Consider the following 12368-nt stretch of genomic DNA (forward strand, 5'->3'; position numbering starts at 1 on the left):
AGCTCACCACAGCAGGAGTCTGCGTCTCAAATTGGCCGTGGATTTGGTTAACTACCAGTTGGGAGTCACTGAAAGCTTCAACTCGTTGAGCTCCGAGGTCTAGGGCAAGTCAAAGTTTGGCGATTAGGGCTTCACACTCAGCTTCATTGTTGGAGGTTTTGAACTCCAACCTAAGGGCGTGCTCTAGACCATGTTGTCTAAGCCGAGGAGGATGAGGCTGATCCTGTTGCCTTATCTGTTGGATGAACCGTCTACATAGAGAGTTCATATCTGCGGAGTTAGGGTCGGGTCCTGTGTGGTGAAGGTACATTCTGTGATAAAATTGACCAAGGATTGGGCTTTGATGGTAAGCCAAGGAACATAGTCGATGTCAAATTTGCTTAGCTCCACGCTCCACTTAACTAGGCGGCCAAATGTTTCCGGCCTTTGGAGTACTTGCTTGAGGGGATGGTCGATAAGCACCCGGGCATTTTGAGCTTGGAAGTATGGTTTGAGCTACCTTGCCGAGGTGACTAACGCCAAGGCCACCTTTTCTAAGTGGTGTACCGGGTTTCTACGCCATTAAGAACTTTGCTGGTGTAGTAGATCAGTCTCCGTACCTGGTCTTCCTCCTTGACTAGTACCAAGCTGACGACCTCATCCCTGGCTGAGAGGTAGAGCAACAACTTGTCCCCTGGGCTCAGTTTTGTAAGGAGAGGCGACGAGCTTAGGTATCTCTTTAGATCCTAAAAGGACCATTCACACTCGTCGGTCCATTGGAAGTTCTTTATGTGTTTGAGGGCCTTGAAGAAGGGCAGACACTGGTCCACTGATTTGGACATGAATCTGCTGAGGGCGGCTATTCGTCTGGTGAGGCGCTGCACTTCTTTGTGCGTCCGAGGTGATTGCATGTCGAGGATGGCTTGGATTTTTTCTAGACTGGCTTCAATTCCTCTCTTTGTAACAATAAATCCCAAGAATTTGTTGGAGTCGACCCCGAAGGCGCATTTGGTCGGGTTCAACTTCATTCTTTACTTCCTAAGGGTGCTGAAAAATTCTTTAAGGTCATTCAAGTGGTGCTCGACCTTCTTGCTTTTTACGAGCATGTCATCAACATATGCTTCAACATTTCAGCTGAGCTGATTCCATGAAGACTTCATTCACCTGCCACTGATAAGTGGCACCAGTGTTCTTGAGGCTGAAAGGTGTCACCTTGAAGCAGTACAATCAGTGGTCAGTGATGAAGGTGGTTTTCTCCTAGTCATCTAGGTGCATCTGATTCTGATTGTAGCCTGAGAACGCATCCATGAAGCTTAGGAGTTTATGCCCTGTCGTCGCATTGACAAGCTAGTCGTTGAAGTCAATGCAGATCCTCTACTTCCTGTTGGCCTTCTTCACCATTACCACATTGGCCACCGGTCCAGGTACTTTACTTCTCGAGTGAAGTTGACATCAAGCAACTTTTGGACTTCGTCAATGATCACATGCCACTGTTCTATAGTGAAGCTTATCTTCTTCTGCCTGATGGGTCGGTAGCGTGGGTCGGCGTTTAAGTGGTGGGTGATGACCTTGGGGTTAATCCCTGACATATCCGCCACCGACCAAGCAAACACATTGGCATGGTCCCTTAGTAGCTATACTAACTCATCCCGAAGACGGTCTCCCAAGAGAGATTCGACTTGGACCATATTTTCAAGGTCTTCATTGGAGAGTGGCACTTGGACAAGGTCTTCGAAAGGTTGGTCATGCTGTGTATTCACGTCATCCCGTAGATCTATGCTTGTAGGTCTGCGTTAGGGCGCAGTTTTTGGCAGGAGGTTAAGTAGCACTATCATGCAGCCCTTTGGTCTCCATGCACTACTCCCACACCGTACTAGGTTGGGAATTTCATTGTGTGGTGTAACATGGAAACTGAGGCCAGTAGAGAGCTCAATGTCGGCCAGCCAAGGATAGCGTTGTACAAGGACGAGCAACGGACAACAATGAAGTTGACCATGGCCGTTATGGTGATGTCGTTGTCTTCGATTAGAAGGGGGAGAGTGATCCTCCCATTGGCATGAGCGACTCCCCGGAGAAGCCCATTAGGGGTGTTGATAGGGATGAGGCGGTTTCTGTTGAATGCGTCTTCAAAGAAGACATCCGCTGAGCTACCTGTGTCAACTAGGATGCACCGCACTTCGAAATTGGCCACCTCGGCAGTGATCACCAAGGCGTCATCATGTGGGTTCTGGACCACCCGAAGGTCATCTTCTATGAAAGCAATCGGGTCTTCACGTCTTTTCTTCAGACCTTTTTCGCTGAACTCGAGTAGCCGCAGATACTTTTTGTGGCCCGAGCTGCTTTCTCCTCCAGCGATGATCCCTCCTGGACGTGGTTCTTCTTCTACTGGCTTCTCGTCTTTGTTAATGAACCCACCGAGGTACCCTCGCCTGATCAAGTCCTCGATGCGGTTGCGCAGGTCATAGCAGTTGTCCATGTCGTGGTCGTGGTCTCTATGGAACTTACAATATTTATCACGGCTCCTTTTGTTGCCTTGGGTCTTCATCTTCTCGGGCCGGCGGATGTAGCTACGGTCGTAGATCTGCATCAAAACTTTAGACCATGGTGTATTCAGCGGCATGAATTTCCTGTAGGTTGGTGGAGGAGTCCTTGGTCTGCGGTCGGTCTGGAAGTCCAATCTCTTGTGATCTCTGTCCACACTCTCTATCCTGTGATCCTCGGTATTCCTTCTCTTTTTTTGGGCTTCTCTTCCTTGTCTTTTAGCTATGCATGTGATTCCTCCGCATTGATATACTTCTAGGCGTGGCTCATCAATGCAGCTATGGTTTGAGGGGGGTTCTTAGAGATGTTGAAGTTGAATGGAGAAGGCCGCAGATCATATTGAATGGTTGTGACAGCTACTGACTGGTTTAGGTTCCAAACTTGCAATGCCTTAGTTTTGAATCTGGCCAAGTAATCTTTGAGGGATTCTCCCTTCCTCTGCCGCATCTGAGTTTGGCCAAAGTTTTCTAGTGCTTTTGGCTTGCTGTGAATTTAGCGAAAAACCGGTTCTCTAGTTGCTCCCATGATGCTATGGAGCACGGGGGAAAGGACAAATATCATATCAAGGTTGGACCTTTGAGAGTTTCTATGGAAGCCTTGCACATCAGGTCTTTGGATGAACCGTGTAGCATCATCTAAGCTTTGAATGCTTTGATGTGATCGCCAAGTCGATATTCCCATTGTACTTCTCGAATTGCGGCACCCGCCATCTTGTAGGAGGAGCTCGTCCACGATCTCTTGGATGAAGGGTGGCTCCTTGGCAGGCCGACCACTTGGTTGCACCAGCTGGACTATGGATGGTGCCACGCTCCTCTGGGCTTGGCTGCGCTCCAACTCGGTCAAGCGTTGTCAGAGTTCTCGGATTTCCGCATCTCTGTCGTCTGGAGTTGTGGCATGTGCGGATCTATCCTTCTTGGGCTGTGCTAGGTGGTCCTTGACTGAACTGGACTCGGAAATGGAAACTAGTTGATACGGCGTCCAATTACCAAGCCTTTCTTTGGTTGGGATCCGAGTACATTGGTGGGTTTTGCCGCGGTTATCAAGCTCACGGGACCGAGTGGATGAAACTAATCTTGTGGTATCTTGCTTTTCTTGATCAGGTCGTAACCCGTCCTTGTCCGGTCAATGCATTTTGGGGTCCTTGAGGCGAGGATCACCCTTCGTATACATCGAGGCAAGAGGGGGTTTGGTCCGAGCGGACGACGCCATAGATCCCAATGACTACATCATTGCCAAGATCTTGCTGACATTTTCTTGCATCGCTTGGAACTAGGTAGGGTCGACTATGGCTTGGTGCTGAGGTTGCTAGGTTTTGTGGCATGGAGGACTGTGATGAGAGTGGGATTCTCGAGATGGGGATTGGCCTGTTGAACGCTCATAGTTGTTTCTCAGCATCTTGATCAGTTTTTAATTGTGCGGAAAATAAAAGGGTTTTGGGAAGGAATTTTGTGTGTTTTCCACAGATGGCGTCAATCTAATGCTGCTTGATCTTAGGTAGTGCAAGAACCGAGGTCATAGTGAGATAATCCTTGTCAACTGGGTGGAGCCAAGGTGCAAGGTGAAGGGATGAGAGATCCATCATATGGATAGCCAAACCCTGCAGGAAGGTTGGGAGAAATTTCAAAAATTTCTCTCTCTCCCATTTGGGAATCACATTCTCTATTTTAGAAAATTGCATTTTCAATGATCATTTTTGAAACAAAACCAGACCAGATCTGAAACCAAAGGGAGGAGAGGGGTATACCTGATACGAAGTAGCAGTAACTCCCAATGAAAGTGTTCACGTCCAAGGAGAAAACCAAAACCCGTTTCCACTAAAGATGACATAGTGTGTAATGAAGCAAGATCAGTAGGATGACTCTTCAGCAAGAATGGAGTAAAGGGCTGGTGAGCATGACTTCAGATTGTTTCTTCAGCCAAGAAACAATATCAAGAACTCTTCTTGATCAGTTCCGAAGGTGGAGATCGAACTGGGTAGGGATAGCAAGAATAAGGGGAGAATTTTGTAGATTGTTGTGTATAAAACTGAGGAATTTGCCCCCTATTTATAGTCTTCTTCGGATCAGCCTCCTAATGTAATTAGGAGAAAGTTTCTTGATTCAAATCTGATATTTGGATATGAACTCTTAAATGGATAAGACTGATCTTATCCTTTCAGCTAATCCTAATCAGATTATAAATCAGTTCTTGCCTCCTTTTAATTAACCAATTTAAGCCTAGTTTGAAATGGGTTTTAGGCCCATTAAGCCTATGTGCTCACTTACACCTTTAACTTGTTGCCCAGTTGGATATCTTTGTATGGCGTGGGACCCTTACATCGATCTACACATCAGCCACATGGGTTCAGCCTAGCATTTGTTACAAGGCATGGCCGAATTCACTGTAGGAGACAGTGAACCCCTGAGTCCATCACCATAGGCTCTTAATGGGCCCTACATTTACACTAAATGGTCCTTGGGTCTAGCCACCTTATGAAAACCCAAGGACTATGGGCAGATGCAAGATTAGCCCATCAGGTATTACCCTCGATGGTTTTACATTTAACCTCTCAGCCCATAATGATCAAACACTGCACGACAAGAAAGGACATCTCCCTCGGCTACAAGGAACAGTACTGCACTTTCTACTCACATGGATCCCAGGAATTAAAACCTTTTGCAAACATTTTGAAACCATAATATATATATATATATATATATTTTGCAAAACAAATCTCAACATTTGAAATCAACTATCGGTACCATCAAAGAGAGTGCATCCCCCCCCGCCCCCCCCCCCCCCCGATCATTCACTTTATCCAACAAAGGGGCAGATCTTGTCACTATGATCACCCACTCAGGTGAATTCTCGGACTGTCCCAACATACCCAGGTTTTGACCCCCTCTAAGGATTTCACTGATTGGCATATCAAAGACAGCCCAATCCGACACTTAGTGTAGTACCATAATTGAGCTTAGGGGTCAGGTTTAACATTCCAATTTTGACCGTCTGTCTCCAAGGTTCAAGGCAATACTAGAATTTGGTCTGGTTCAGGGTTTCAAAAAAACCCACACTGAATGTACCTCAGGTCTCAGTCACCCTGGCAACTGAGACAAGCCACCCAACCAACTTGGCGGCACATCAGTGTCAGCCTTGATAGGATAAATCTCCCCAAATCTATCCAACGACTGTGAAGATTCTAAACTAACACAAGTCTCATAAGTGTCCAGCTTAAGGGTATTACACAGAAACATACCAAAAACATATGAATGAATTATGTACTTTTATTCATTTACCATAAATGTCATCAAGTACATCAATCTGATTGGAGCTAAGGGTATACATTGTCTAACAGAATAATGAAGCCACGCAATGAAATCTGAAACCAAGAAAAGGTCAGAAGCCCGAGAAGTTATCCCCGCGTTGGCACTCCGACGCTCAAGTCAGTAGAAAGTAGTAGGTGGTCGGGCCGAGCAACTAGAGAACGTGCTAGTTCGAGTAGAGTAACGGTATGGGAGTTAAGAGTCGGATCCTTTACTCTGAATAAGAGATACCTTTTGTAGCTGAAGATCCATGTCCTGATCGGATGATGTTTCCGGGGTTGTCAGGATGATCAAGTTAACTGTCAAGGTTTTCGGGATAAAACCTAATCCCTAGTGGAGTTATCCTTATCCACTCTCCTATTTTGGTTGTACTTATCCTCATGACATGATGCCATCATGGCTGAAAGGATAAGGTGGGGCCACGGAGGTGATGCAGTGTGGACATAGCCGCGAAGACAAATTGGGCCATGAAGGTGATGCAGCGCTAACATGGCCAAGGGAATAGGGCAGCCGTGTGGCGTAAGCTAGCTCAGCCATAACCTGAACACTAGCCATCGTTCCAGATTTTCACATAGGCAAGCTTGATCCTTTCGTGGACAGTTGAGAGGAAAAGGGAAGCTTGAAGTCAATCAACGATGTACATGAGATCATCGAGGATGAGATTCAAACGACGATGGCGTTCCTCCAAAAATGACAACAACTAGGGCCAGGGGATAGACTGAGGGGGCTCAGTCTTAAAAAATTTTCTTCATGGGCATGATTGGAAAAGGAACATGGTCCTATGATCTTTCTCTTTGGCCATGAGCTTCATAAAAAGGAAGGGGAAGCAGATGAAGAATGTGGGAAGAAAGAGAGGGAAGAGGAATATCGACGCTACTCTAGTTCTAGAAAATTTCATGGGCAACCTCTGAAATGGGCAAGGTTGGTGTTGAGAACAAAATTGGGTTTTCAAAAATTAAAAGTGTCACATGATATCCCATGTAAATGGAATGTGATGGCCAAGTAATGGAAGGGTAATATGTGTCATATTACATCATATCTTACTACCTTAGGACAACTTTAACTAATTCTCAAATAGTTCAAGACTATTTTAAGTAATAAACCATTTAATATGATAAAAGGTATTAGAGATACGCCCAAATTCTAGACCCATTTCATCTGAAAATTTTGAATTTCTTCTCACTTGGATGAAAGGACAGTTTTATTTTTAGTTGGTCTCAAAAAAAATATAGGCTTTATATAAAAAAATATTGGATATAGATTTTAGTAGAATTTATTGGTAAGAAAAAAATTAAATACAATATTTAACGAGAGAATATTTTTGGTATTTGGTGATACGCACCACCCAAATAACCCCTTACCCAAAGTAGTGGTTGGAGGAATTGAATTCGCATCCATGTTAGAAAGAATTGGCTAACATACCAATTGAGCCAGCCCTCAGTTGGCATTTAATGAGAGAGAGCGGGAGTTATGTGTGTATGTATGTATATTAATAAGGAATATACTACAGGAAAAATCAACTTTAGAAACGGATAAAACCATTGCAAAAAGACACAAAAAACTGTTGCTAATGGATAGAGCAATGGTTTAGCCATGGTTTTTTCTCGATGGCAGATATTGGCATGGCTAAAACCTATAGCCACGGATATTGTACGCCGTGGCTAAAAATATATGTATAGCCATGGTTTGAACCATTGCTAATAAAAAAATTTATTGCAACGGACTTATATTGTACCATTGCTACATGTATCTATAGCAACGGTTTTGGTCATGACTACAAATATCTATAGCAATGGTTTTAGCCGTGGCTATAAAATATGCAATATTGATGAACAAGTAGAGATAACAACCAGGAACGGAGCCAGGGGGGACCCAGGGTAGCCATGTCTCCCCCTATGGTTCAGAAAATCTTAACTTTCTATATAAATTTTCCCCTCCCCCTGCCCCCCCCCCTCCCCCTCCCCTCTCTACTTCAATGGTTGGCGCCCTATGGCTCTGTCCCTGATAGCAATGGTTTTAGATAAAATTGTCACTTAAAGTATTAACAATTCATTTAAATTACCATGGTTTTTTACATTAATGGTTGCTATAAAAATCTTATAGCAACGGTTAGTGTCAAAAACGGATGTTGTAGAATGTTACAAAATATAACTATTGCCAAAACCGCAACTGTATGGAACTTTTAGCAACGGTTTCATCAAACTGTTGCTTACATTGTAGTTCTCATTTGATTTTCAAATGAATGCCATTGATGAACAAGTAGAGATAGCAACGGTTTTGGTCGTGGCTACAAATATCTATAGCAAATATTGATGAACAAGTAGAGATAGCAACCAGGAACGGAGCCAATGGGGACCCAAGGTAGCCATGTCCCCCCCATGGTTCAGAAAATCTTCACTTTCTATATAAATTTTCCCTTCCCTCCTCCCGCCCACTCTCTACTTCAATGGTTGGCGCCCTATGGCTCCGCCCCTGATAGCAACGGTTTTAGATAAAATCGTCACTTAAAGTATTAATAATTCATTTAAATTACCATGGTTTTTACATTAATGGTTGCTATAAAATTCTTATAGCAATGGTTAGTGTCAAAAAGGGATGTTGTAGAATAATCGTTACAAAATATAACTATTGCCAAAAGTGCAACTGTATGGAACGTTTAGCCACGGTTTCATCGAACTGTTGCTAAAAGTGTAGTTCTCATTTGAATTTCAAATGAATGCCATTACAAAAATAAAAAAATAAAAAAAAAATAGTTTCACCTGTTACTGTATGATAAGAGGGGTTTTTACAAATAAAACCTCTACACATTTACACAATATATCCATAATAGTCCTTGTTCAATATACTCATTTAATAATTTTTTTCATCACCAAAAGAGAAAAGAAAATTGACAAAATTATTCTCATCGCATCATAAACTTTGGTCTGTCAAATTCAACAAAAATGAACACATAAAGATTGATGTAAATAATTAACTATATAAATTAAATAATGTAAGAATTTTATATGCATTATACATTTACCATTGATTTAACCCATGCGATGTAAGATCCAAGTGCATCTCCAAGAGTTACCATATTACCACATTTCCTTAACAAAACTAAGCCATTAATCATTATTGATTTTAAGGATATCTCACACCATCCATGACCAAGTGCTTTATCACCCACCACCTTTTTAGGATCTTTACTAATAAGTATACCTCTAGCCACCTCTTTCTTATCATATCCTGGGTAAAGGAGCTTCACATGTTTTAATGCCTACACATTAAATCATTTTAGGATTATAATCATATTTTTAGAAGAAATAACATTTACTATATCATACTAAGAATATACTACAAAAAATATATTTCTAGCGGTAGTTTTTCAACCGGCTATTTGGTGACCAGAGCTAGAAATATTGGTCTTTAGTGGAAGTCAATTAAAATTGCCACTAAAGACTAAGCAATTGCTGCTACATAATTGACACGGGCTGAGAAGGTTTTCCACTTTTCCTCCACACACCTCTTCCTCTTCTCGCCCTCTTCGTCTCTCTCCTCTCCCAATCAACTCTCAATCTTCTATCTCTCTCTGTCTCAATCATCTCTCTCTCTCTCTCTCTCTCTCTCTATTTTTGTATTCAATCTGAGCCTATGGTGATGATTAATGTTAAATTCTTCACACTAGAAGTGGCTTTGCATTTAGGCGATCAGGTCTCCTCTCCTCTCCCAATCTCTCTCTCTCTCTATCCTAATAGTATATATGAAGTAGCGGTTCAAATGGAACAATAATGAGAACAAGGTCTTTTCCCTTGAATTGGGCACCTTTGAACATAGGCCAACAAGACACCTATAAATCTAAGCAATATTTAACAAAAAACATGATCCACGCATACAGAATCCTCTAATCAGAACTGTCATGTAACCAAGCTGCAAAATCCCACATGCAGGTTGGATAATAGAAAAGATGGCCTTGGAGTATGAAGATGTACATAAGTCCAGCTCGGAATTCAAAAAGAATACAAACATCAACTAGATAGCTTATCTTTCACAGATAAAAAGAAAAAAAAATAGAGGTGAGGAATCAATCTGTAGGGAGAATCACAAAATCAAGCAAATTATAACCAAGTTTCAAAAACAGCAGAAAAAATATTTTTCTCCCTCTTTGTGTGAATCTGTTAGGAAATAATTTAGTAGAACTTAAACCAAAGAACAAGCACACAAAAACACAACCAAATTTATGTGGAAAAACCTTCTAGTGTGGGAAAGAAAAAAACCACGGTCACCCAATGAAGGGATGAGAGATCCATCGTATGGATGCCCAAATCTTGCGAAATAAATGGGCGAATTTAAAAAATTTTTCTCTCCCTTTCAACTGGGAATCGCATTCCCTATTTAAAAAATCATATTTTCAAAATTAATCTTGAACCATAAACTGAACTAGATCTGAACCAAAAGGAGTAAGATAAGATTATACCAAATACGGAGAAAAAGTATCTCCCAACGAAGGTGTTCACGCCCAATGAAGGATCCAAAGACTGCTCCCATTAAAGATGGCACAATGCAGGATAGAGAAGAATCAATAGTATTATTCTCCAAGAATTCTGTCCTTCGCAAGAAACAGCAGGATGGCATGTGAGCACAGCTTCCTATCAATTCTTTCTCAAATAACTAGTGTCAAGATCGAATCTTGACTTCTCCCACAACTGGAGATCGAACTGGATGTCTGGCGGCTGCAGGAAAGAGGCAGCAAAAAAGACCTTTGCAGGGATTGCATAAATCTTTTTTCAGTGATTTCAGCTCTGAAGAGAATGTGAATATCTCTCTAAAGGCTGCCGCCCCCTCCTTTTGTAATCCTAAAAGATCAGCTCCTTATCCAATTAGGAGCTGCTGATCCAAATCATATTTGGATCAGATCTCTCTTCAGCTGATAAGGATAAACCCTTATCTTATCTATAGATTAGATTAGCCTTCTCCTAATCTCATCAGGAGGTTTCTAGATCTGAATCATATTCAGATCTGGACTCTCTGAGTGGATAGGGTTAAGACCCTATCCTATCTGCTGATCCATCTCAGAATTCACCCATATTTAACTTATTAAATAAGTCCAGTTTGAAATGGGCTTTAGGCCTATTAAGCTTATGTGCTCACTTAACCTTCCTAACTGTTGCCCAGTTAGGCTTCCTTGTATGGCATGGGACCCAAGCATTGATCTACACATCAGCCACATGGGTTTGACCTAGCCTTTGTTACAAGGCCTGACCGAATACACTGTTATGGACAGTGCACCCCCTGAAACCCATCAAATGGGCTCTATGGACCCAACACTTACCCTAAGTGGTCCCTGGTCCAAGTCACCTTGTAACACCCAAGGACTGTGGGCAGATGCAAGATTAGCCCATCAGGTATTATCCTCAATGGTCTTACACATAACCTCTCAGCCCATAATGATCATACACTGCCCGACAAGAGAGGACCTCTCCCTCGGTTGCAAGGAATAGTGTTGTACTCTCTACTTATATGGATCCCGAGAATTAAAACCTTTTGCAAACATTTTAGAAATCATAATATATATATATATATATATATATATATATATATATATATATATACTTTTATATCTCATATAAAATATATTTTGCAAAACAAATCTCAACGATTGAAATCGACTGCCGGTAGTCTTGGTTTCCATCAGTGAGAGTGCATCCCCTATAACCCACTCAGATGAATTCTTAGACTGTCCCAACATACCTAGGTTTTGACCCCCGCTAAGGATCTCACTGATTGGTACATCAAAGATAGCCCAATTCGACACCTAGTGCAGTATCATAATCGAGTCTAGGGGTTGGGTGTAACTTTCCAGATTTTCCCATTAATCTCCAAGGTCCAGGGCAATACTGTAAATCTGGTCCAGTTCAAAGATTCAATTAATCATACATCGTATGTGCCTAGGGTCTCACCCTAGTAGTTGAGACAGGCCACCCCAACCGACTTGGTGGCACCATAGTGTCAGCCTTATCAGGATAGGTCTCCCCAGATCGACCCACTAGCTGTGAACATTCTAAACTAACATGAGTCTCATTAAGTGTCCAGTTTAAGGGTATTACATAGAAACATACCAAGGGAACATGAATCAAATATGTACTTTTATTCATTTACAATAAACTCATAAAGTACATCATTCTGATTGAAGCTAAGGGCATACAAAACTGTCTAACAGCTCCCACTTTCACTTAGGTCCAATTAGGTACAAGTCGGAGTCCCATGCTTTCCATGTGTTTCTCAAACACTTTCTGTGATAGTGGCTTTGTCAATGGTTTTGCTACATTTTCTGCTGATGCTACCTTCTGAATTAGGACGTCCCCTCTACCAACAATCTCCCGTAGTACGTGGTACTTCCTCTCGATGTGCTTCGACTTCGAATGGACTCGTGGCTCCTTAGTCTGAGCAGGGGTTCCATTGTTGTTACACAACAACGGGATGGGTGATGTGCTGGACGGAACTACTCCCAACTCGTGAATGAACTTCTTCATCCACATGGCTTCTTTGGCAGCCTCACTTGCAGCA

General features: G+C 42.4%; 1 protein-coding gene across 1 annotated transcript; it reads right to left on the minus strand.

Moving 5' to 3' along the window:
- Window positions 1-1852: 1852 nt before the first annotated feature.
- Window positions 1853-2599, minus strand: LOC148865208 (uncharacterized). The gene has a single exon (XM_088976362.1). It carries the CDS (start codon window positions 2597-2599, stop codon window positions 1853-1855), a length of 747 nt encoding a protein of 248 aa, XP_088832488.1.
- Between the last annotated feature and the right edge of the window lie 9769 nt (window positions 2600-12368).

This window comes from Nelumbo lutea, chromosome 3 (assembly GCF_056320005.1).
Source record: "Nelumbo lutea isolate HS-2025 chromosome 3, American lotus-T2T, whole genome shotgun sequence".
Lineage (NCBI taxonomy): Eukaryota > Viridiplantae > Streptophyta > Magnoliopsida > Proteales > Nelumbonaceae > Nelumbo > Nelumbo lutea.